Genomic DNA, 26498 nt, shown 5'->3' with positions numbered 1-26498 from the left:
TCTCAATGAGGAGTTCCTTCCCCGCAACACTCATTGGAACCGGGACACCTGCCCCGCACCTGAAGCACATCGTCAGGAAGCCACCTGTTTCTCCAGTCTCTATACGCTTGTCCTGGTGACCCCAAGGCGCTCCAACCTCAAGGTCACGGGTCACGGACACACGCCTACCTTTCTTGACCACTATAAGCACTGCTCTGCTTCTCGCACGTTCTACTCTGGCTCCTCTGAGCCCCTTGCTCTAGGTCCACCCCAGCCTGCGCGGAGCATGACCGAAGGGGCCGCAAGTCACAGAGCTGCTCCTTATGCAGCAGTCACACAGGCATATCTGGTCTCTGTCCTCGAGACGAGATCTTTGTTCCTGAGGACTGATCCCAACGACAGTGTTGCAGGGTTTAGACTTTGGTGAAGCAGCGGCACATGCTCTCAGTGTATGTAGCTCGTTCCCTGTGCATCAACTGTTCTAGTTTCTGGAAGCTCTGGAAGCTGTGGACGTGCTCCCAGCTCAAGGCACGAAGGAAGGCACCTGGCTGTGCTCAGTCCTGTCCCCTTGGGCATCCTGTGGGCTGGCGGCCATGGGACGGTGATGCTGCCAACAGTTAACATGCTGCAAGCAACAACAGGTAAACCCAAGGCTTCCACTCCTCCTCACCCACGGTGTCCTGCTGTGAACCACTGAAGACACCATCATTTTCCTTGACCTACTGTGCCTCCTCCTTAGCTCGGGACCCTGTTATGTGTGGGCAGAGACTCACAAACACCACCTCCTCCTCATTTGGCAACAGTGTCAGGGGCAGACACCCTGAGCCCAGCACTGTGGTCCCAAGCCTCCAGCGGGGTGCTATTGGTGCTGCTGGCCTCAGGGGCCTGGACGGCAGGCTGTGCCCTCCTCCCTCCCAAGCCCCGGCCTCCTGTAGGAGGAGATAAAGGAAACACCATCACTGCCTCTGGTTCTGCGCCGGCCCTGAGGCCTTGTGATTGGATCTTGAGTCCAGTAACCACTCTGGGTCTCCATCACCTGCCCACGCGGCCCACCTGATTCCTCTCTGGCCCCATTCCAGTCTGCTGTGGCAGCTGGGAGACCTTGAAACTCCAGTGAGCCCGCAGGGTCCCCCACTGCCCCATCACGCCCTTGACATGCAGGGCTGCCGCACCTGCTCAGAGGACGCTAATGCTTTCCAGAACTACAACTGTGCTCCCCTCCCCAGACAGCTGCTCTGCCCCTGCCCCCTTCCCCAGGGTCAGCACTCTCTCATCCTGCAGGTTTCACAGCCTCAGAGAAACCTTCGCTGAGAACCCACGCTGAAGTGAGCCCCTGAACCCTTGATTTTGTGCCTCAACTCATCTCTTCCCTCATGGACGCGTGTCCTCCGGTGGAACATCCATCTGTGCACCTGGACACCCATCCTGCTGTGGAACAGGGATCTTGCGTCCCTCGCTCTTGCATCTCCAGCACAACGCCCAGCCCAAGCACATGCTTAGCGAACATCTAATTTGTGAGTCCCCACTTACTTTCTGGCCAGGTAGCCTCTGCAGACAGCCTGGAAGAAGATAATGATGTCGGTGATCTTTAGATCCCTCTCTTCCTCTAAGTGTGCCAGCACGCCAGCTCGGAAAAATATCTTGCTCTGTCCGATTCTGTACAAGTTTGGGTCCAGTTCTAAAGCCCGGATCTAAAAGAGAAAGAGTCCATTTACTGCTGGCTATGGGGCAGATGCTATCGGTAGCCCGCAGGGCAGTGGAGTCAGAGAAAGCTTACCATTCGTTCGCAGGCCTGTTTGCCGTCCATGAAACCCTTAGGGATAGCATTTGGAGTTAGGATCTCGTATCTGTAAGAAAAACAGCCCCAAAATCTTCAGTAAAAATCTGTGGAAACATCTCCCTGCTGACTGTGAGTTACGTTTCTTTAAGAGGCAAGAATGGGATAGGTAACCATGTCACAGGAAGAGTAAAAACACGACAGGGTGATGATCTGAGATTTTCTGCAGATCTAGCTTTTCTTTCCCAAAACAGGAGGCAAACTGAACAGGACATGAATTCTCCAAAGACAAACACTAGGTCTGAGAAGTTGTGGCGGAGAAGAGTAAGGCATGGTGTTTGAAAAAACTCTTTTGTTTTTCATTTTCCCCCAAATGTTCACAGGCCTAAACTGCAAGGAGAACCTGCTCTCTGTGCGGTGATTTGCAGGCGTTTATTACGTAGTAGAGCAATGCCTGGAGGCCTCTACCTAGAACATTGGGAAGAACCAGGGTGATGCTCACGACGGCACTGGCCTGGGCATGCGTGTGCTCGCCAGGTTGCACACCTAAGATCTGGGCACGTTGGGTGGGTCGTACCTCCATAAAACACATTTTAGCAAAGAGACAGTGGCTGCGTGAAAAGGATGAATCCTGGCTGCGTCAGTCAGTACCAACTATGGTGCTTTCTCTCCTACCAACAAAAAGCAAAATTCTACCATTGGGGGCACACAGCGGGGCCACGGTAAGGCCTCCCCCAAACCCGTAAGGACTGGAATAATCTCTCAGCTGGATTCCATCTGGACTGGTAGCAGAATGTGCCCGTCTCTGACCTGCAGACTTGCTTATGTCACAGGACAGCCAATGCGTCATAACTGAAGATCTCATTTCCAAGTGAAATATGAAAAAAGCAAATGACAGAAATACCCAATGATACACAAATTACACGATGTGTTAGAAAAAATCAGTTTCTCATGTTTTTATTCATTTGTATCGCATCCACTTCGTTGATCTTTCTTTCTTAATCCTTTTCTAATCTATCCTAGTCCCTCTACTACGTTAGTAAAAGGACTGTGAGTGGACCTGTGCACACACGCACGGTGGGAAATGTACACGTACGTTCACACATAAACACATCTACATGTATATACTCATTGAAAGGTGGAGAAAAATAACCCCAATGTTTGCAGGAGTCACTTCTGAATGATTTTTACCTTTCACATATTTTCAAATTTTTCTAAAGGAACACATTACTCATATTTTAAAAAATTGGTCAGAAAATAATCATGTGTGAATCCTGGGCAGACCCATGTGCACACGAATGCAGGGCTGGCTCCCAGCCTCAAGGATCTAGCTCACGCTGCCAGGAGCTAGACTTTCAGGCACCTCTAGTGGCCACTGGCAAGTTAGCGCTCTATAAAGACAGCGCTCGATATTCTTGGCTAGTAAAGAGGTAATGATTATCCCTTCCTTATATGAAAAGGCAACTCAGGGGCACCTGGGTGGCTCAGTGGTTGAGCGTCTGCCTTCAGCTTGGGTCGTGAGCCTGGAGTCTTGGGATCGCGTCCTGCATTGGGCTCCCCGCAGGGAGCCTGCTTCTCCCTCTGCCTGTGGCTCTGCCTCCCTCTCTGTGTCTCTCATGAATAAGTGAATAAAATCTTTATTTAAAAAAAAAAAAAAAAAGCAACTCAAACATCCCGGAAACAAGGAAACATTTTTCCTCATCAGCTCATTGTTTTGATACCTGTCCAGATAAGCTATGAAACATGGGAAAAAGGTCAAAATTAGCAATACCTCTGTCTGAATTCCTGGAAAACTATCCGGTTGGGGAACCCCTGGCGACAGATCCTGATTCCTTCCAGAACGCCGTTACAGCGAAGCTGATCAAGCACTAGGTGCGGATCCAGTTTTCCAGCCTAATCAAGCAAATGACAGTTTTATGCTTTCATCTTTGTTACCTGACCCGGGTCCATTTCCAATACCAGCATTATGTTCCATGTGACACGTACTCGCTTCTCGTGATTTGGAATGATGCAGCGGACGAAGTTAGGGTTGGTGTTCCGGAGAGTTGCCATCAGCTTGGTGAGGGATTCTTTGTAGAGCTGCCCGACAGTCCGAAACATGCCCTTCTTGGTTTTATACGCAGAGCCAAAGGCTGTCTCCGTCATGCCCGTGACCTGATCCAGACCCACGATACGGTCCACTGGTGAAAAGAAAAAAGAAAAGGAAAATAAGCCAACTGGAATTGTTCTGCAGGGAAAGGAAAGACACAGTGATAGTGCAGCAGCACAAGCTTTGTGGGACAGATGATAGGATATGCCGTGTGTCGGTAGGCAGTCAGCATATTCAGACACTGCACAAGCCGTGGAACCAACAGCCACACACTCCCATGGCAGGATAGTCAGTGCCCGGACAGCTCCACACCACATAGCAGGTGCCTTCCGCTGCGCTACTTTGGGAATGCACTGCATTTGGTAACATCTTGCCTGTTACGCGCACCACCCCGTGGTAAATGCGGGATCACCGCGGGCATTATTGATATACAAAAGGGACCCTGTGACAAGTCTTGAAAGAGGAAGCAGCTTGTGAAAAGACATGACCCCATGAAGCAAATCCCTTAAGGATATGCTTGGGGCGGAGGGATCAGAGTCTTCTCATCTCCGTCATCAGATTGTCACTTAAAATCATTAAGTTTCAGGAACACACAGAGGAAGACCAGGTGAGGGGTGAGCAAGTGCCAGCTCTGTCCTCTAGGCAGGAGTAATGCTTAGGGATGAGCACGTGGAGCGGGAGGAAGCCCCCCAAGAGTCAGGGTCTCAGCTCCGTGTGGTGGTGGTGGAACCGCTCAGAGGCCTCGCTCTGGTGGCAGCAGTAGACATGACCAGTGACCACGTGGACCTAATCCTTCCGAGCACAGGGACTCCAAGCGCAGGTGCCAGCGGAGCATCCTGCATGTGACGTGCTCTCATTCACAACAGCCGTGAGATAAATGAAACTCGGTACTGGGATGTTTTAAAAGCACTCAAAATGTCCACTGAACTATCCCCACTGACGCCCAGTGGGCCCTAGCGGCCACCTCCATCTCTGTGGTCTGCCCCTCATCAGGCAGTGGTGGGAACCTGGCACTGGGTGAAGCACAGAGAGGCTCCGACGGGACAGGACACCAGGACCCCAGTGGCGAGGTCACAGTTCCCAGCATGTAGGCCGTCAGTGTGGGCCAGGTGTAAGCTGGGGAAGGAGGGGACTCATCTGTCTCCAGGCCCAGGCATGCACCCTGTCCTACGACATTTGCGAAGCAGCACCACTGGACTCGAAGGTTGGGGTGGAGGCTATCCTGGCTCGTGTCCTGCCCAGTCCGCCCACTGCCCACCTCAGAGACCGCCGTCTGCCATCCTTTTCTGTGCTCCAACAACCCCCCTCGTGTGTTCTAGAAGAAAACAGTGCCCAGCCCAGCGCCCAGCCCTGCATGCACCACCAGACCGGGGATGGCCCTTGACCCTGAGTCCACCCACTTCCTGGTCTCCTCAAGGGCGGTTCACAAACTTGGTGCCCTGCATGCCTTCTGCTTGCTTCCCAGTCCATGGCAGCTGACTGGCTTCCAGGCCGCCCTCCTGCCCCTGCCCGAGGCCGCACAGGCTTCCCAGCGTTGACCTGACCTCCATGCACCTGCGTGTTGCCGTCCTGACAGCACCCTAAGAACTCCCTCTACCCCTGGGGCTTCCATGTGAACACCACCTGCCCCGGACCCCCACCTACTGCTACGGTGACTCTTCTTGTCCTTTTCCTGAGCATTGTGGTGCTCACTGGGGGTCCAAACTCTGCTCACCCCTGAAACCCTCAAGACAACCTATGAGTAGGGGCATTTGCTACCTCACCTGCTTTTCTCGTCCTGGGTGCTCTCGTCATCTGACTCCAGCACGAGCCACCAAACACCAGAGTCTCCTATCTCCCTGCAGTCACAAAGGTGTCTCTGCCTCCTACAAATTCTTGTTAAGTGGGATCCCTGGGTGGCGCAGCGGTTTGGCGCCTGCCTTTGGCCCAGGGCGCGATCCTGGAGACCCGGGATCGAGTCCCACGTCGGGCTCCGGTGCATGGAGCCTGCTTCTCCCTCTGCCTGTGTCTCTGCCTCTCTCTCTCTCTCTCTCCCTCCCTCTCTGTCGATCATGAATAAATAAAATATTAAAAAAAAAAAATTCTTGTTAAGTGCCCAGCACAACGTCTGGGGTCTGGCCTGTCACAGGCCTGATGCGCATGCTAGTGAATAAATGAAGCAAACGCGGAGTACGTTGACAATGACCGATAATGGGAAGAGCACGGAAAGAAAACAAGATGCCATGAAAGAGATGCATGGTTGGGGGATCTCTCTGGAGAAAGTCTGTTTATCACCCACAGGGTGAGAAGGAGCCAGCAGGGAGCAGACCACTCCAGGCAGCAGCTCAAAGGACCAGGGGTAGAAAGGACAGCAGCCCGTGGAAGGAAGCAGGACAGCAGGGACACACAGAGTGCCCATGCCGGCTGCCGCACAAGGGATGGGTGGGGAGGGGTCTCTGGGGAGGTGATGGCTGTGCCAGGCTGGGCTCTGAGCAAGAAGAGGGCAGGCGAACTGGTGATCGCAGAGGAGGGAGAGGGAGAAGGAAGATCCAAGACATCTTTCTGTGGAAGGACGGACTTGTGCTAACGATCAAGCTGATGTGGAAAATACGGCAAACAGATGTGTCAAGAGTAAATCCTGGGACTTTGGCCAGAGCAGAGGAGTGGCTGGTGATGCCACTGCCAGACTGGGGAGACGGGCTGCAAATCCTGGAAGTCTGGTGGGCAGCTGCCAGGAGGAGAAGAAGGCTCTAGGAAGGTGGATGTGGAAGCTGTCAGCTGTGGGTAGTTGTCATGGGGCCAGATGGGCCACCTTAGGGTGACTGGCAAGGGATGGGGGGCCTGGGACCAAGTTGGGGAGAGCGGAAGAGCCAGCCGGGAGGATGAGGAGGAGCCAGGAAGTCAAAACCCTGGGGTGGAGAGCATGTTCTCTGCCTCCCACACAGAAGGAACCCACAGGTACAGAGGCTGGAGACCAGGAGGCCCCTCCACTGCCCTTGGATCAGCTGCTCACCAAAACCGGTCCAAGCCAAACCTCAAAAGGTCTTCCACCTGTTGCTCTGCTCCACAGCTCTTATCTGGGCTCTCACTCCTCCCCTGGACTCCTCCCCTGCAGTAACCTCCCACCTGCTCTTCCCTCGGGCCCCACTCTGCCCCTGGGTCCTCTCCCGGAGCCACCTCTGCCCCTGGGTCCTCTCCACGTAGCACCTATTCTCTCCACGTAGGCTCTGGTCCCAGGGTCGTGATTAGCAGGGATTTATGAAAGACCCAACTGAACTGGTTCCTAATCCCTATACTTCAAATGCTTCCGTTTCTCCAGCAGCTTGTAGGGTACAGTCCACATCACTGAGCCCTGAAGTACAGCCGGTGATGCAGAGCCTAGCGCTGAGCCAGAAACGCCTGCCCCTCACCAGCTGTGGCATTTGGAGTCAACTCACCTGGCTGCTCCCCGTCTCAGCCACTTCTTCTGCAGATGGAGCTATAGTGACTGACCTCAGTGTGAGGGCCTGGGGAACATTCCAGGGCTCAATGGAGGGACCTCCGGCCACCCTCCCTGCTACCTGAAGCTCCAACTATAAACCAGGTGCATTTTCGCAAAGACATAAGGCACTGTGCGAAGCGCGTAGCATGTTCTCGATACTCATTCCAACAAATTACGACAATTCTACTCTAGCCTATGGTAAAATGCTACCAATAGTTAAGCACAGGTTCGGAAACAAATATAATCGTAAGTGCTTGAATTCCCAGAAACAATCTTAACATCAAGTAGCATATCTCCATGTAGCCCCAACATGTAGTAATAATACGTTTGTTCTGGTTTTACTGCTGGGTGGTGGAACTGATCTGTTAGTGGTTCTGGCGTATTTGGAAATCCTGAGAATTCATGTAAGTCTACAGGTTGCCTAGGAGCCTGTGATTCTGTGTCTTCCTGCTCCCAGGCCCTGCTGCTCACCTGCACTTCAGTTTTTCTCCTTTCCATTCCTCACCTGTCCTTTCCCACCCCCGGCGTGGCCCTGGCGCATGAGAGGAAAGGGGACTTGCATCAACCAACCCCCAAGGACACGGACAGTTACTGATTTTGTTTCTCAGAATTAGAGCAGCAGCAAAACATTGAAGCCAAAGGCAGGCTCTTAGCCCCTCACGTGTGACACTCATGATAGCCCTGGGAGCAAAGTGTCACTGTCCCCACGTGACCTCAGGGACACAAGTTACAAAACCAGAAACCTATTTCTCTCCCAGCTCCTGTTAAGACTCAAGAGTAAAGAAAAACCAGGACAAGGATATTTTGTGCGGCAAAGAAACCTCCATCCACAATCTAACGCCACACACAACTGTGTCAGATCCGACCCACAGAGTCTAAACTGGCACAACAGAGATCGTGACCGAAGGACACAACTTATAAGGAGATTAAAATGATTGCCATCTCATCAGTCATGCTCCTCAATTCTAAGTGGAACCTCTTTAATGACTTCCTGGGCCAAGAAAGAAAGACTGGTTCAGCATGTTTTGAAGCTAGCACATCATCTCGGTTGGAAGCATGGCTAAGGGAGAAGCTTCCTCCCAGAACTGTGACAAGAAGGAAGGGAAGAATTCAGTGGATATCAGAGATGAAGGGAGACCCTGTGAGCCCGTGACAGACAGGAAGCCCTCCCACAGCACTGGCTAGCCTCTCCCGGGTGAGTCCAAGTGAACTGGGATCCCAAGTTCAAGGGCTGCTTCTATGGAAGACTGGAAAGGACTAGGGTTGGGGTGGAGGTGGGCTGGTACTCTAGCAATAGTTAGAACTTGCTCTGTGTTCTTCTCAAGCTTTCTCTGGTGGAGCCCAGTCTTCCAGAGCTGTTGGAGGCCTCCTGACACTCGCAGCAGTTCAGAAGGACACAGCAGGAGTGGAACTGGGACGGCCAAGGACGCACAGCCGCCCTGTGGCACAGACACACTGCCTAGAATTCTGAGGTTACAAACCCTCTTCACAGGCTCATTGCTGGGTTAACTCAGAAGGTCTGGACTTTCAAATCAGATTTGGAAGAAACAGCCCCTCGGTTTACAGCAGAAACTCTCTGACCTCCCTATTCTGCCTATGGGGATGCTGCTCCTTCCTCTTGTCCACTTGTCTGCTGATGCTTCTGGAAACCTGTCTTTACTCCAGCCTCTCACCTTTCTCAGGGCCTCCATGTGCACCATGCTACTTCCCTGACCCTATAGGGGTGCCCAGAAGCTCATAGTCTGCCCATGGTCTGTCCCTTCTCACAATCAGAAGGACACGCACTGTGTTACCAGCACATCAGAGATGACTAGACCACAACTTGGATGCCCAGAAACTCCTTCACCCTTTGTCTTCCAAGAACTCATTGACTAAAGCCCCACATTTCCATTTAATGCTGACTACCTCTCCCCGGGGCTGGAATCCATAAACACTTGTTGGGGAGGAAGGCATTTTGTGGTAGAAAGACTACACGCAACCTCAAGGACCAGATTTTCGCCATGGTGGATGGAAGGCTCCTCCCAAGAAGGAGGAGAGATGGAGGCCTGACGCTTGGTTCAGCCGCATAACTGCACCAAAGGCCTCCAAGATATCAGAAGCTCAAGGGTCACAGAGGGTTAATTTAAAGAGAGCACTCTGGGAGCACCTGGGTGGCTCAGTGGCTGAATGTCTGCCTTTGGCTCAGGGCGTGATCCTGGGGTCCTGGGATCGAGTCCCACATCGGGCTCCCTGCAGGAAGCCTGCTTCTCCCTCTGCCTGTGTTTCTGCCTCGCTGTGTCTCTTATGAATAAATAAATAAACTCTTAAAAAAAATAAAGAGAGCACTGTATTTTGGGACAAAGTCCAGAAGATCAAGCACTAACCTTCTAACAAGAGCACACGTCTCTGGCAGCCTGTTAGCTTAAAACTACCTCCTACTTTTCTGTCCCTCCCCAACGTCCTCAACTCAGGCAGGATGCCCCAAGGCCAAGGAGGGCTGCGTCAGAAGTTCTGGGTCTGGATTCTTCTGTGGAATGTGCATTCCAAAGCCTGGAACCACCTCGGGCATGAGCCACCCCACACCCCGGCCCTCAGCACTCCTGACGCGTGTCTCCCCCAGGACGGAAACTAGAGCTCATGGTGGTGACTTGGATTAAGATGGGCACGCTCCTTTAAACTTATGGGTAACAAACATTTGAGATGGATTTAGGTCTCAGCATTATTGTGTTCCAAAAAAATCGTAAAGGAAATTTTGTAAGATGAATCTGACTTTGAGCATCACTTCCTGACAGTTTTGGTACATGATTACAAGGCTGGCTAGTACATTCTTTTTTAGGTGGAGCTTTTGGGGGGGGAGGGCTCTAGCTGTGCATAGGTGGTATTTAAACACAGGGCTAAGGCTTCAGACCACAAGGCTCATTCGTGTGAGCTCAATTTCGGGTTTAGGACACAGATTTGACCACTGCTGCACTGCCTTAGTCTCAACTTGCATCATCAAGCCTTGTGGATAGTTATCCATCTCAAATTCCAAAGAAAAGCCAAGTAGCTAAATATGCACATAAAGTTCCAAATATAAGGTATAATGATGAGACCAACATGTGACAGAAATGTGGAATTCTCTATTCTCCAAAATGTTCATGACTTTAAAAAAAAGAAACCCATCCCTCTCTCTGGAGTTCCTTGGCGTGGGAAATGCAGAGGTGACCCAGAGACAAAGGAGACATTAATTATTAGCACATCCATTCCCAGCATTCCCTCCGAGGACTGTGTATCAAAACGGCACTGTTGGAAAAGGTAATGACATACCTTTTAATATGCAGTGCTGTAGGCGCTATGCATAAAATAAGAAGCAATGTGTATGCGGTAGCAATCGAATTGTTTATGCACTCAAACAGTTGCCTTGAAGTATAAGAAAAGTGAGCATGAAATGAAAGGTTCATGCAGGTCTATGAGCAAAACAAAAACAGAAACCCAGGAACCAACCCCACCCCCAGCTACCCTGCCCTCCCGGCCACCCTGCCAGCCCCCCGCGAGCTCTTCCTGTGGGCTTAGAACCCTTCTGTGTGGAAGACCTACAGGCTTTATATACATTCACCTGGTGGCTCATGAAGACCAGAAACACTGTCATAGAAAGAAGCTCTCTGAATATTCTGAATCTCTAAAGCAGAGAAACAGCAAAAACAGGAGGACAGAAGAGCAAATACACAAACACTTCAGTTAGTGTGAGAGACATTTGAGATTACAAGTCAACTTTGAAATTGGGCTAGGACAGTAGCTAGAGTCCGGGGCAGAGCCCATGCAACATTACTGCCCAGAGAATTTGCACATTTGGACAAAGTTCTTTATAAAATACACTTAAACTGAATCAAAAGAGCACATCCCCCCCTGCAAGTATGAGCATCATATCATTATCAATGTTACGTGATTAGCCCCCTGAAAACGCAGGGGGAGATTTAAGAGTAATGAGGTCCTATTTGTCTTTCATAAAATTATCTTGCAACCAGAACATCAGGACGAGACTGCATAAGTTTGAGCACTCTGGTAAGTGGGTACAGTAATGGCTTGTACTATTAAAAATTCACACTGAGGTCTACTTTGACTTCCAATACAGATACTGGAAATACAATTTACTTCAAATAGGAATTAGTAACAGATAGATAGGTAACTACTATTAAGGGAACAAAATTCAAGTTCTATTGCAGCAAAACGTTAAAACAACTTTAAGTCATAAGGTGACACTTGTTGATCGTACTGTTACCTGTGAATATACGCGAGGATGCACGTATTTTGCATTTACACGAAAATGCAATTGTTAAGCTTTTTTTTTTTTTTTCTGTATATAAAGCCCCAAGAAGTGGCAAGGGGTCCTATGCAGTTGGTAGAGAAATCCCAAAACATCTTTTAGCAAAAAGCAGGGCATTATGAATCCTAGGGCAGGGCTGCCACCAAAAATCTCATTGCTTCTGGTTTGAAGCCTTGAGAGAACTCCATAAAACCCTAAAAGTCCATTTAACATAAATGTCTTATACCCTGGGGACTGTGACTTCAAAGGCAGGTTATATTCATACATCCTACTTTCCAGATTATATTCATTCCTACTTTCATGGTCAATTTGTCATTTTCTGCTTTTGTGTTTATGTGGCCATAAAAAGAGAAAAATAAGGACATGTTTTTCTAGGGTTATTTTCTTTTCCCACTGAGCTCCCCTTATGCCAAGAGATCACTACACCCAGGGTGACTTTTCCAGCCTAGAACCCTCACCAAACACTGCACCTGCCACTGACTCTCTGAATGAAACACGCAGTCCTCAAAACCGTCCGCCTGCCCTAGGCCCTGGAGATCGGCCCCCTGCTCTGCGGCATTGAACGACCTCTGCGATCCTAGCACTCGGTTAAGTAATGACCAGCTAAGCTGATGGGAGGCAGGACTTCCGCTCACAATAGCCATTGCAGGGCAGCAGCCATGAGGGTGATTCCGGGGTGGATGCCAGCATGGCTACATGAGGCTGGGGGCACACAGGACTCCTCTCAGCCTATTGTGACGGCAGTGACCACACTCACTCCCAAGCGGCTAACTTCACAAAGTCCAGGCCCACGACAGGGCCGTGCAAACACTACCATCTGGGTCCTGAGCCGAGGATGAGGTACGGATGGATGGGGCTTGCGCCAGGCCCAGGGGAGCCCGCAAGGCTGCTCAGTAGACCTTAGCTTCTCCACGGGCACAGACAGCACTGGAAAGCAGGTTCGACCCTCTGGCCATGGTCCTTCCTGAGAGACACATCACCTGGGCTCTGAGGTGGGCACTGACCCTGCTGCCCATGCCTGCCACCAGCTCCTCCCAAGGCGCAGGGGTAGAGGAGGAGGGGAGAAAGAAGCCCGCGAAGGGAGCTGGGAGCCAAGATAGAGGCTTCCCGTCCTAACTGCGGCCTCTGTGTGTGTCCCCAGTGTCCCGCTGGACTGTAGGCTCTGTGGACAGGGGCAGGGCCCTCATCGACCCCACATACGACCATGGTGAGCACAGGGCAAGGTGGCCTCATCCAGATGGGCCAGGAATTTCCCACCATTATGGTTTTTGGTTAAGAAATTTAAAAATGTGGGACGCTGGGGTGGTTCAGTGGTTGAGCATCTGACTTCGGCTTAGGGCATGACCCCGGGATCCTGGGATCGAGTCCCATATTGGGGCCCCCCCGCAGGGAGCCTGCTTCTCCCTCTGCCTGTGACTCTGTCTCTCTGTGTCTCTCATGAATAAGTAAAATCTTTAAAAAATATACTAAAAGAAAAAAAGAAAACTAAAAAGGTGTCAAAAGCAGTTCACAGTATCAGAACCGGTGTGTTAGCTGAGGATTGGTTTCTCCTGTAACATGGTCATTATTTCTCCAATACTAGATCCTCCTTACATTCAGAATTAAGATAAAGGCAGGTTTTGAGGCTCTGGGAGTAAAAAATGCCGGCCTCCTCTGTCCCCAGCTCCATGGGCATTTCTTCCACAGCCACTGCCTCCTCAGCCACCTTGCACTCAGCTCCCCAGTCAGACCCATGCTCCTCCTTCCACTCCTCCCGGGGTGCCGCCCTGGTGCACACCTGCTAGAGCAAAGCCCACCTGAGAGCAGCAGGCAGGGCTCCCTGTGGCCTGGTGGCCACCCTCACCCCAGGTTTCCTGCTGGCATCCTCCTGCCTGGCCCCCCCGCAGGATGCCCCCTGAGCTGGGCTTCTCGCTTCCATGCTGCAGTCACTCATCCAGCGTGATCCTTCTTGATCGTGCGAGCCTGCTCACCCCCAGGCCACGTGTGCTCAAAAGGCAGTGCTGGGAAACCACCTGGTGCCCAGGATGTGCCCAGTAAGCGTCAGCCTTCATCACTCAGCAAAGCGTGATCCTTCAAGGACAAGGAACTCTGCGCCTCCAGCTCCACAACAAGACGCCTTGGCACCCAGGCCAGAGGGTCACCCTTCTTCTACTGTACACTGCCAAAAGCTCATTCCTGGCACTCATGAAGCCTTTGTCACAGCAGCCACTGGTGCCCGACTATCTGTGGGCATCTCTGTCTCCCCTTCCTATGCTCAGAGACCTCACCAGGGTGCAGGCAGGAGGGGAGGGCCCGGGGCCTCGCAGAGTCACAGCCGAGCGAACGGGCACCACTGCCCCCTCGTCTCCCTGGGACACCAGACCCCTTGCACCCAGAGCGCTGGGACAGCCACACTCAGACAGGGTTTGTCTGCTCTGGTTCCAGTGTCTCGCGTCCCTGGGCTACCACTCCCTGCACCAGATACCACTCCCTGCACTAGACTCCTGCCACTTCCCTCGGCTGCCCAGGAACACTAGGCATTCAGCTGGATGCTCTCACCTGAAACACAGACTCCCTAGCCTGCCCCCCAGTCCTGAGCATGCAAAGGCCCCGGCGCGCCCCCTCCCGCAGGCCCGTGTCCCTCCTGTCCGGCCTGGGTCTCTCCCGCCTCGGCGCTCACTGTGCTCTGCTCCTCGGCCTCAAGAGCCTTAACCCTTCTGCTCCCTGGGTTTCTTTCTACCTCTGTGAAGAAGGCCCGATCACAGATCTGTGGATGTGACAGAAAGAGCAGAAGTGAGCCAGGTCCCTGAGGCAGCCTGGCTGTGGTCGAGGCAGGGGTGGATCCGGGGTGATGGGCTGCGGGGTGCAGCTAGGACGGACACCACAGTGAGCGCACAGCTCTGGAAGGCACGGCCTCCCACTGTGCACACAGCCTCACAGGTGCTTGGCTTCTGTGGGGCCAGCCTGACCTCCTAGGCTGTGACGAATCAGCCCAAATCTGTACCTGGGGCTCATGTAAGTGAGAGAACTATGGACACAGACAGGACGGGGTGGGGGAATATGAACTGATCTCTATGCAGGGTTCTTGAATTTATTCACCAGCCACTTTGTGAGCCAATGGAGGGCTGCCACTGGAGCAGGATGCTCTCCGCTGACCTGTGTGAGACACCGACAGCACATGCGGGGCTCCTCTGGCCTCATGTCCCTATACCCCTGGATCACAGGCGAACCGGGCCCTAGAATGTTCCACGGTTCCCACAGCATCTGATCAAGAAGGCAGATGTCCCCTTACCCATGTGTTCTAAGAGTGGGTAACTTTGCTATAGCGGCAGCCCTGCTCTAGGGAGACAGAGTTTTAAAGTAAAATCTACGTGCACATACCTACGCAGGAGAACCACCAGATAGCATCTTAACTGGGAAAGCTTCCGGCCAAGCCGAATTACAAACGTAAGCGCGTTCTTACCATCCTTCCAAAGCTCTGCCACGAATCTGTCAGATGACTGGTGCAGGAGGGTGGCCACATTGTCGTTCAGGGGGTCCATGTTCTTCATCAGCCACTCATCAGCCTTGTAGTCCACCTGGCCGCAGGCCACGCGGGGCAGATGCAGGGACACACAGACACAAGGAACATTTTCAGCCTCAACCAAGAACATTCACAGAACCACCGGACGAGTGGCCCGTGTTGAGGGCCATGCATTCATAACGTGCACGACATTTAGGGTTAGCGACCGTTTATCAGGACATCTGTCATCAGCATCATCGGACGCACCAACGTTTCCAGCCACAGGTAACAGTCACCTGGCCCTTACCTTGCCCGCATAATGGATGATGCAGAAGTCAGCTCTGTCTTTCAGTTGCCGGGGTTTCTGGAACTTGGAGTGAGAGCCTTGCTCTTGAACTAGTTTTTCAACAAAGGTTTTGTCCGTGGCCTTCGGGAACCAGCACTCTTCATCCAAAAGGGCCAGCACACCAGGGGGGTTAGCCTGATAATGAGAGGCAGCGAGAGTGGACAAGTGTGGAGCCACCAGGATGCTCTTGGCCGTTGTGCTTGGCAGCTTAACTTCTAAAATGATTAAGAGTTTTAGGAAGATCTAGGAAACTGAGCCGCCAGGACAGCAGGTCACAGAGATACCAGATTGATGACTCAGGCAGAGGATTGAGCTGCTGAGGAAGGGGGGGAGTCACTTACTCTGGAAAACTTACAGATCTCCAAATTTTAAGTCAACGAGTTCCCCCAAAAGCAGCAAATAAAAGATTCCAGTAAGGAGCCAGGAGTGGAGAGACAGAGCAAAATATTGACATCTGACGACTGGCCAGATTAATTACCCTAAAACCTCCACCAGAACAAAGCATGGCTGCCAGAAGGAGGCAGCAGGTGCAAGATAAAGGGAAATTTTTAAAAATTAAAATAAAAACAAAAGCACACCTCACCTAGATGGAACGCTTCCAGCATCTTAACTCTTAACTGATTTAATTTCCTGTTTAAGGGATGATGAAATAAAATGTGTCACTTCATGCTTGGTGCAAGAGTGAAACCAGTGTTTCGTAGGGGATATAAAAGGTGGGGTAACAATAGTTTATCAATTGTTTTACATTTTTACTTCAACCAACACTTGGGAGGCTATTTTATCTCACTCAACTAGTTCACTGAAGAGAGGCCCAGAAAGTATGACAGAGAGTGGATCTGTGTAGCCGGGGGCAGAAGAGGGCCTGACGTCTCTGCCTGGGACGATGAACATGTGTCATTGGGCCAGTAGGGTGACGCATATGGAAAACACTGAGCTGCTCCTGTGAAGAGTGGATTTTAGGGCACGTGACTTATGGCTCAATAAAGAAAAAGCATAGAGTTTGTGCCCGGACATCCCCCTTGGAGGCATGTAGACAGTGCGTGAAAGCAGCATGAATGCTTTGGTTGGGAAGGCCTAGGTCAATGCTTCTGGGTCATCCCTCACCATCACCCCCTCAATACGGGGGTGAGTGATACGAGGCTGAGTGAGGCGATTCCGGGGCATGCCTACGAAATCAGCTGTTTGCTTCAACTCCTGTAGCCTTTGTGGCCATTGGGAATGAGCCGGCTTCAAAGCAGAGGATAACGCACAGGGGAGTCAACATGACCGTGTGGTCAGAGGAAGGCAGTGACTGACTTCACAGAGGCCAGCAGGGAGGAGCCGGGGTCCTGCAATGAGCCCTGGATGGCTAACTGGTCCTGAAAGAATTGCCAGGACTCAGAGCAGCTCGAAGAGCAATAATCCAAGGCAGGCAGGATTCAGGTGATCTCAGAGAGGTAGGTAAGTCAATGTGCCTCATTCACCAGACTCTGAAGATCCGTAAAGGGATGCCTGGGGGCTCAGCAGTTGAGTGTCTGCCTTTGGCTCAGGTCGTGATCCTGAGGTCCTGGGATCGAGTCCCGCATTGGGCTCCCCGCAGGGAGCCTGCTTCTCCCTCTGCCTGTATCTCTGCCTCTCTCTGTGTCTCTCATGAATAAATTAAATCTTAAGAAAAAAAAAATCTGTATTAACATTAATAAGGACACATTCATCTTTCTACCATCATTTTTACGTTTTAATCCCTCTCAATGAAAATATTCCTAAATTCTGAAATAGGATCCCAAATGTAATTTAATCTTTCCTAAACGGCTCAGTGACAGCACGATTATGAATGTCCACGGTTAGGTCTTTTTATTTTTGCTACTCCATCCTTCAATGTCAAGTCCTTTGTTACCGCTTCTCCTTTAATTGGGGATTTCTACAGAGCTGGAAATCTGGGAGACTTTCCATCTGAGGCCGGAGGCAGCATCAGGTGTTCTGTAAGCGGCTTGCTGAGCTTCCTGACTGCCAGGGAAAACAGCCAAGTCATTATTTGTTTGAGATCATGAGTGAATGAGTTCTACGTGGTCCTGTATTTCTTTTTTAAAAGATTTTATTCACTTAAGAGAGAGAGAGAGAGAGAGAGGGAGACGGAGAAGCAGGCTCCCCACTAAGCAGGAAGCCCAATGTGGGGCTTGATTCCAGGACCCTAGGGTCATGACCTGAGCCAAAGGCAGACGCTTAATCAACTGAGCCACCCAGGCGTCTCAGTCCTGTGTATTTCTGTGTTAACACTAAGCCAAAAGGGAAAGAATGCCTGATGCTTGCTAAACCTGCTGTAAAAAATACATCTGCCCTGGGAGCCCGGGGGGCTCAGTCGGTAAAGCATCTGCCTTTGGCTCAGGTCATGATCTCGGGGTCCTAGGACCGAGGCCCATGTTGGGCTCCCTGCTTTGAGGGGGGCCTGCTTCTCCCTCTCCCTTTGCCCCTCCCCCCGGCTTGTGTGCTCTCTCTCAAATAAATAGTATTAAAAGAAAAAAAAATATGCCCAAAAAAACCGCTGAAACTTCAAATTAGAAAAAAGAACCCTGCCAAAATAAGGCCTTTATACTCCCCCGGGGTAAGCTTTAGTTATGTGAACAAGTCTGGATGCCCTGTCTTGCCCTAGGCCAATGGCAGCGGCCTCTGTGGCCCTGGCAGGTGTAGGGGGACAGGCTGGGCGGGGAGGGGGCAGGACGCACTGTGGACAGTGGTTTGCAAGCCACAGGCTCACACGTAGGAGGGCTGAGGATGAGCCTCCCTGTCTGCTTGCTTACTTTTTAAATACGTATTTTATCAAAGTAGCACCTTCCTACAGCATTGATGTCAGAAAATTGTCTTAAGGCTACTTGCCTGGGGTGGGGGGTAGGGGGATTGCTGTCTGGGTCTGTGGGTAGAGGAAGCAACTCTTAACCTCACGCTTGTGAGTTCGAGCCCCATGCTGGGCGTGGAGCCCACTTTTTTTTTTTTTTAAGAGGTTAATTAGCGGGGATTAGTGCCAGAACTGCCTGGAAGCCCTGCCTGCGCCAGAGTGGAACACGCCCTTACGGGTCTCTCGATGAGGTCGATGCAGGGCTGCAGGTCGAGGCCAAAGTCAATGAAGCTCCACTCGATGCCCTCGCGCTGGTACTCCTCCTGCTCCAGGATGAACATGGTGTGGTTGAAGAGCTGCTGCAGCTTCTCATTGGTGTAGTTGATGCACAGTTGCTCGAACGAGTTGAGCTGCAGGCGGGGATTCCGAATGTGGGGAGAGAGGGAAGAAGAACACGAACCATGAGCCACCTACACGGACACTATCAGCCAGGGGCCCACCATATCACTGGCTCCATGTGGCGAGGGTGACTGAGCCCAGGGGCCTCGGCCCGTCCCTGTGTCTTTCTCCCCTGCCCATGGCCCGGGCCTGGCGACTTCACCAAAACGCTCAACTTGCTGTGCTAAGTACATGATCTACACAGAAGACAACTCCGATCCTACTGCTACAAGGTTCACGGAAAGAAGTGAAAGAAGCAGCAAGAAAGGCAGAGGGAAAAGGAAGAAAACCAAAGGCTCAGGAAGGCCAGAGGCCACGTGGCACATGCGTCCCTAAGCTGGGAGGAGGGAGATTGTGGACGTGCTCCTGTCCCATCTTCTCTTCAGCCGCGGACTCTGGGGCAGCTTCAGAGAAGTCCTGTTGGTTCACAGGGACACTGATGAGATTCTGGCCGGGCCCGACAAGACCCCTCAGGACGTGTGAGGCTCCAGGCTGCCTCTCAAAGCCTTCCTGTCCCTTAGCAGCGGCCATGCTGTGCGGTGACTGAGGGTGACCATGCTCGTGGCCTGAGCCCTGAGTGGTGTCTGTACAGCACTATCGAATCAAACTGAACACCTGGACCTGATACAGCCTTGTCTGCTTGTGACACTTCAGCAGAAACAGTGCTAGCATGTGGCCCTCAGGAAGTGAACTTGAGCACTTTTCCCGTGTTATAGACACGGCTGTTTCCTTCTCTGCAAACTCTGCCTATTTCTCCACTAGGCTGCTGATGGGGTGGAGGGATGTGGGGGTGGGGGGGTGAGGGGCCGAGGAGTGGAGAGATGGAGGGATGGAGGGGTGGAGGGCTAAGGGATGGAGGGATGGGGGATAGAGGAGTGGAGGGGGGGATTGAGGGAGAGGTGAAGGGATGGAGGGATTGGGGGCTCTAACTTTTACAAGTGATCACTTTACATATTAGAGGCCCTCAACCCCTTGTCTGGCCTCCTCGCTGTGCTCGAGCAGCACATGCCTGTAAATAACCTCTTTCCATAGAAAGAGGGCTATTTCCCTCAGGGAAGGTGCAAATCATCTCCAAGAACAGATTCACAGCCCGAAGAAGCCACTGCGGCCTTCCCCGGCCTTCGCCGCCCCCTCCCCCCCCCCCGCCCCAGGGCCGTGACATTGTTTCAGGAGGCCCCGCTCGGAGGGCAGCGCTGTTGGCCATGCTCCGCACCATGTTTCCGGGAAGCATGAGGACCGCCGGTGGTGCTTAGTCACATCTCGGTACATGGATGTTGTCCTGCCTTAGGATCAGGAGACCTTACTGCTCCCTTCAGCCTGGGCGGCTGTATGCAACGACATTTCATAACAAATTAGATTTCTGCTTTTCCATATTTAAGCTGCCAGCTATGGTTTTATATCATTGGTTCCTACGATGGTCACGCAAAGTGTGCAATTACAAATGGACGAAGAGCAGTGATGCCACGTCTCGTGTCCTGTCATCTGCTTGTGCTCCCTGTGGTCAGCCGCTGACACCTGCTTCTCAGGACCCTTCCAGAGATGTCTGGGAACATATGTGTGTGTGTTACCAACTTTTCTTTAAAATTTAATGTGCCTTGAGGTCTTTCCATATGAGTAAATAAAGGCACCTCCTTCTTTATAATGGGTCCCCAGCATTCCACTGTATGGAGATGCTGTAACTGCTTTGGCCAATTTCCTCATGGTGGACATTTAGGCTTTTCCCGTTCTTTCCCCAGAACAAATAACGCTGGCTAAACAATTCTGCATCTTCAGCTTCTTATATTTTTCTCCTGTCTGTATATTCATAGGTCAAAACCACACTTCTAGTTCTACAGCTTTATAATGTTTCACGTCATTTCATATCCTTTTCATTTTCCAGAATTTTACTATTATTTTTCATTAATTGTTTTCAAGTTGGTTTTAGAAGAAGGTGGCTTTGTCCTCTCCGGCCCCTTAAAATTCCCACCGATGGGCTTTGAACACGTATGTTCGACTTAGAGATAATCTGGGGGAAGATTTACACCTTTACGATGCAGGATTTCCCATGGGAGAACAAGGCACATTTGCTCTGTTGTTTCTTGGTAGCACCCGGAGGTTGCCTTCAACTACATCGTGCCCATTTCTTCTTCACCTGATTCTTTGGAATCTTATGTTTACATTGTAGTTAGAATCGGGGATCTTTTCTTTTGTTGTATCTGATTATGTAGAGGAAGGCGACAGATTTTTTTTTTTTTTAATGTGACACGTAGCCAGCTGCCTTCCACAATTTCTCAAGGTTTTTTTTTTTTTTTTTTTTTTTAACGAATCGGTACATGTCAACGCAATCTTGCACAGTGGCACTCAGTGGATAAAAGTGCTTGGATTGGTAACAGTTCTGATCTTTTTGGGCAAAACTGAGTATTTTAAAGGAGTTCATTTTAAAGCAAGGCCATTCCTCTCACAGAAGCGGCCAACGTGGTACACTGATCCCAAGGTGAGTTTAATGTAGTATTTGTCCCGAATCATACAGTCGGTCCATCAAAGAGACACATTTTTAGGAGCCCAAAAGTGCATTGCCTTTCTTGCAAAACCACAGTGGATGTGTGTCTACACACCTGGAATGGATGCAGGGTGTGTGGACACATCGGTCAGAGCGACAGCGAAATACACAGCAATCCACTGTCAGATGCTTCGGCTGGATCTTCAGGACACGGAGCACGATCTTTCACGATCTTTCTGAGGTCCTCCATCTGTCCACTACTCCCCTCACCCTCCATCAGCTGAGTCTCTGCCACGCTGGCTTTCTAGCAGTTTCTAGCATTTGACAAATGCTCTCCTGTCCAAGATCTCTGGGCTTACTCTCATTATGCTGGGAAACCTTACTGAGGCTGGGGGGGGGGGGTCTCCTCCATGATGCTCACCCATTAGCGCTGCAGAGAACCCCCCCTCCATGATTCTGCTTCTATAGCTGCCCCCCCAGGTCTTCCTCACAGCACCCCTAGAAAGGTGGGGACCACGCCTGCTTCTCTGCCATTATGGCCCTTGCTTGGTGCTGCACCTGGCACACAGGGGACCTGCATTAATATTTATTGGAAGAATAAAAAATAGGAGGGGGAGAGGAGGAAAGAGAGCGAGAGTGACATGGTGACAGAGTGACATACCTCAAATATTTCGAATCCAGCGATATCCAGGATTCCAATAAAAGATGCGCCCTGACGCTTGGTCCTGTCCAGAGCTTTGTTGATACGGTGAACGAGCCAACGGAAGAGCCGCTCATAGGTAGCTTTTGCCAATGCTTCTACCGCAAAATCTGCCTAGAATTAGACAGTATCAACTATTTGTTCTGGAAACGATCTCAGCAAAGCCTTACAGGGTGTCATCTGGAGCTTAACTGTTCTATAGCACTCCCGAAACCTAAAAGAGCCCTTACTACTTAATCGTGTCTTGATTTTATATGGCAACGGAGGGCATTAGTTCAATGGAGAACTGTACACTAGAACTGTACACTAGAGATAACTGTACACTAGAGATTTAGGGGAAAGGTGAAGATGCCCAGGAGAAATAAGCCTGTCCCTATGCCCTCAGGGCTCTGTGCGGCCTATCTAGTCTGAAAGGAGTCTGCCATGAGATGGGTGAGCCTCCTACTACATCTTTGGTGCTGGGGCCACCCACACAGGGACCAGGGGACACTGCGCCCCACCAAGGAACGGGCATCTACAGCTTTGTCCTCCTAGATGATCTATTGACCTGGGGAAAATCTAGGGTGACATTTCACATTTACTTTTTAAACAGTCACCTTTAAAATATTTCTGAGAAAGAGAACACTGTATAAGAATAAAATAGCCGGTACCAAGAAACACCTGCTACAGAGAGCTTTCATTAATGTCTGTTACTCTCCAAGCGGAGGGTCTTAGGGCGCTGGTTTGTCATTCAAACAAATGGGTAACGACAATGCTAAACTCACTTGTTCTTTGGTCTGGGCTTTCTGCACATAGTCTCGGCCGACCTTGATCCGGGGGGTGAGGATGGCCCGCGTGAACTCCATCACGTTCATCCCAAGAAGATGGCAGAGTTTCTGTGCAACTAGAGCGTGAAAAGTCTCCTAAATACTAGACTTCTACCTATGATCTGGTCATAACGTCCTCCCTAAGAAGCCTTATCAAGAAATAAACTGAGTAAGTCTTAAAGGAGGACAAGGTTTAGGCCTTTATCCTTTCAAATGAACAGTACCCATTCTTAGATCATAGGAGGCAGGCCGCAGATACTAATTCTGGGTTGTTTGATGTAAGTCATGGAGTCTTAGAACCCACCGATGGTGCACAGGAGAGTTAAGTCCACATTTAACATTTCAAAGCTGGAAGGTTTCATATTAAAATCTGGATTTCCTTGAAAAATAACATCTGGAAACACAGGCCTCTATTCCCGGCAAGGGAATAACTGGCCAGAATCTACACCTGCAGCCCCCATTCCAATGAGCCGCATGTTCTCCGCAGCTCGTGGTCTACTGGCCCCAGTTCCCAAAGCACCCCCAGTGCTGGGGCAGGGTCTCCACTGCCAGTCTGGCTTGCCCCTCACTCAGGGAACTGGTCGGCCCCCATGTGGGCTTGCAGGCCCCCACTCTCCTCCCGACAGCTTGCAGGAAAGCCTCAGGAACACTTTTACACTCACATCACAACATGCGCTTGTGACACCACCACCACCACAACACAACAACAAATGTCCAAACACAAACAAAATCCCTACTGGTCCGCTTACCTGTGTTCTCTGGCATGGATGCTTGATCAGTATTTCGCTCCTTTTTGAAAGAAATATTTCCGAACTGTAGCACTGATGACACTACTTTAAGCATTGCTTTATAAGGACATAAAAAGAAAAAAAGCAAAACTATTGCATCAGAATGTAGTAAAGACATCTCCTCATTTATTTTGTGCTCAAAAGCAGCTACATAGAACTTTTCAGTATCTCAGGTCCCAGGAACTCATACAGGTGGTTCTTGTTATTTCCTTGGTCGTTTCTTAGCTTTTGTTCTCCACCCCCGTGAGTCCTATTTAAGTGGGCAGCAGAGACTCAGGAAAACCCTACGTACACAGAATCTCCTCGTGAGAGAAGCCCATGATGTGCATTGCTTCCATGGTTTCCTGAAAGTTGTCCTTGTCTTGCTGTCCCGGGATGGGAATATAGCCGTTGGAGAGGAATCTGTAGTTATTAAATCCTTCGAGGAGCAAATCCGCTAGAAGAAAACAGAAATAAGTTACAGTTTAATGCCCCTGCAGACCAAACACACCCACCTGGGCTGATCTTCACTACCACACACAGTTTCCTGCCATACCTATTCTTTCTTTGCAGATTCATTTTATTTTTTAAAGATTTTATTTGAGAGAAAGAGCAGGAGAGAGAGAGAGAGAGAGAGCACAAGCAGGGCAAGGGGCAGAGGGAGAAGGAGAAGCAGACACTCTGCTGAGCAGGGAGCCCGATGCAGGACTCCATCCCAGGACCCTGAGATCATGACCTGAGCTGAAGGCAGATGCTTCACCAACTGAGGCCCCCAGGCATCCTTCAGCGAAGCAGTTGATAGCGACATGGACCTGAAGACCCTCATGTTGAAGGTACAGACTTCCAGCCCAGCCAATGCTCTGAAACCCTTTCTCTTGAGCCAGTTTGTCTGGTAGTGAATTTGCCTTTGCGGGTGATGCACAACCCCTATTTATGACAGGCTATTCTAACGGCCGCCCCCATTGACCATGATGCTTTAGGGGCCATGAGTTAGAACTTAAGAGAGCAGTGGGATGTTTCTCAGGAGGGATGAGCAGAGACAGGGATCTCTCCCCTCACATGGGATGTTACCATGTGCTCTCCTGCAGAGAATTTCTGCGAGCACGCCTCTCTTAATTCTTACACCTGCTCTGGGTACTGACTGCTTTCTTTTCCTACCTCCTTCTTCTAAAACTTTGATCCCTTTTTTTTTTTTCTTAATTCACATTACTAGCACAGAGTTACTGCCAGTCTGAAAGCCTGCGGGTGTCCTCCTCTCCAGCATTGACGGTCATCGGCTTGAATGCTTAGTTTCTAACAGCAGTGACTCTTACTTTTTCTTGCACGTCTTGGTCTCATTTCTGGGCTCAACGCATGCACAGGTGTCTGTGGTTATTAGCAAGAGCCTGGACCCTAGATGACAAAAGCAGTACGACGCCTGTGTCTGTTGGTATCTCTGGAGAACATACGTAATGTCGCAGAGAAGGAATCAGGAAGTTGTACATCCTCCCCTCACCCTCAAATATCTCTGATCCAGCAAATTTCTGCTTGGGAACTTTGCCCCACCCAGTCCCTAAGCTTCCAGTCCTTAGGATTTGTGACAAAATAAAAGTCCATGATAAGCTCCTTCTTGTACTAGTGGAAGCATAGCATATATTTTCCATTATAAGCCTGGGAACAAAAATATTTAACTCAATTTTATAATTTTTTTTCTGACTTTTTATCCTTGTAAATGTTGAAACAGAACTTGTATGAAACTCCATCATTTGTCCTCTAATTTAAAACTTATTTCTTTACTTATTATTTATTCGGGAGAGAGCATAAGCAAGGGGAGCAACAGGCAGAGGGAGGGGGAAAAGAAGACTCCTCATTGAGCAGGGGGCCCAATGCAGGGCTTGATCCCACGACCCCGGAATCGACCTGAGCTGAAGGCAGACATTTAACCAACTGAGCCACACAGGCACCCCTGAAACTTTTTTATTTTTTTATTATTTTTTTTTCCCCTGAAACTTTTTTAAAGAAAAGAAATATACATACTGAAAATAATGTAACACGAGCCATGTAACTGCCATTTAAAATAAAGTATTTATCCCATGGAATGGAGGTTAAATTTCATTTCCATTTGGTGTGTATACAAATGACAGTCAACTCTGGAACCCCATGGGTCTGAGCGGCATGGGTCCACCTGCACACGAGTTTTTTCTGATAGAATACGGTTCTGTAAATGTGTGCTTTCTTCCTTATGGTTTTCTCAGCATTTCTTCCTCTATTTCCGTTATTGTAAGAATACAGCATATAATACACAGAACATACAAAATACGCGTTAAAGGACTGGTGATCGGTAAGCCTTCTAGTCCATCATAGGCTCTCGTAGTTAACTTCTCGAGAAGTCACAAGTTATTTGCAGATTTGTGACGGTGCAGGGAGTGGTGCCTCTAGCCCCCATATTGTTCTGAGGGTCAACTGTACTGTTTCCCCAAAATGTTCTCTTTCAATAAAATTATTACTAAAAAAAATTTCAAATAAATATAAAATAGTAAGAAACTTTAGAACTTACACTTTAGGTGTTCTCCTGCTCCAGATAACAACTGGTAAAAGATATGAAAAGTACGCTCATCTTTTGCTTGACGAACAGCACGAGATTTTTCCAGAAGGTCTGAGTGAGGATGGTTAAGGATGGAATAGAAAAGGTGGCCTCCCCTCTGAGTCTATACAAATGTAAAGCATAAAACATTTTCTTTCTGGGATATATATTAACCCTCCTGTGATTAACCACTCTGAATGATGAAAAATGGTAAGTGAAAAAGGAAAATTCAGGCACTCATGTCCCTAGCTAATCTGCGAGAATGGTGGATGGGAGGGGGATAGAAGATCAGGGTGCTTCCCTCGCCCCACTCCACCCCACCCGTACTCCTAATCCGGGTTATTTTCAAAGAACACAGCGCTAAACCAGGAACTCTAAGAAGCTGTAAAAAGGAAGCTGAGCTGTTGGAGGCAGAGTCAGGAATCAAAGCTCGGTTCAACCCCACAACCCATGTGCTTGGCCCGTGCCCCCCAAGGACCCCTCACAGAAACCCTCATGCAAGTGGCGCCAGCCCCTCTACAC

General features: G+C 50.2%; 1 protein-coding gene across 9 annotated transcripts in view; it reads right to left on the bottom strand.

Annotated features, from left to right (window-relative positions):
* MYH10 (myosin heavy chain 10) overlaps positions 1 to 26498 on the bottom strand; it is a 123786-nt gene that overhangs the window by 38447 nt on the left and 58841 nt on the right. For 6 of the 9 annotated variants that reach the window (XM_077892683.1, XM_077892676.1, XM_077892677.1 and 3 more), the window contains 13 exons: positions 25950 to 26048; positions 23727 to 23870; positions 23396 to 23491; positions 22605 to 22723; positions 21802 to 21954; positions 18460 to 18633; positions 15376 to 15549; positions 15030 to 15144; positions 10880 to 10942; positions 3743 to 3936; positions 3528 to 3649; positions 1757 to 1826; positions 1510 to 1670 (listed from right to left, as the gene is read on the bottom strand). In XM_077892683.1, the coding sequence (XP_077748809.1) occupies positions 1510 to 1670; positions 1757 to 1826; positions 3528 to 3649; positions 3743 to 3936; positions 10880 to 10942; positions 15030 to 15144; positions 15376 to 15549; positions 18460 to 18633; positions 21802 to 21954; positions 22605 to 22723; positions 23396 to 23491; positions 23727 to 23870; positions 25950 to 26048 (1684 nt within the window). The remainder of the gene's footprint in view (positions 1 to 1509; positions 1671 to 1756; positions 1827 to 3527; positions 3650 to 3742; positions 3937 to 10879; positions 10943 to 15029; positions 15145 to 15375; positions 15550 to 18459; positions 18634 to 21801; positions 21955 to 22604; positions 22724 to 23395; positions 23492 to 23726; positions 23871 to 25949; positions 26049 to 26498) is intronic. The other 3 variants (XM_077892679.1, XM_077892680.1, XM_077892682.1) reach the window with 1 other exon arrangement.

This window comes from Canis aureus, chromosome 3 (genome assembly GCF_053574225.1).
Source record: "Canis aureus isolate CA01 chromosome 3, VMU_Caureus_v.1.0, whole genome shotgun sequence".
Lineage (NCBI taxonomy): Eukaryota > Metazoa > Chordata > Mammalia > Carnivora > Canidae > Canis > Canis aureus.
The sequence above is the reverse complement of the archived record's forward strand: the minus strand, read 5'-3'. Positions and strand labels throughout refer to the sequence as shown.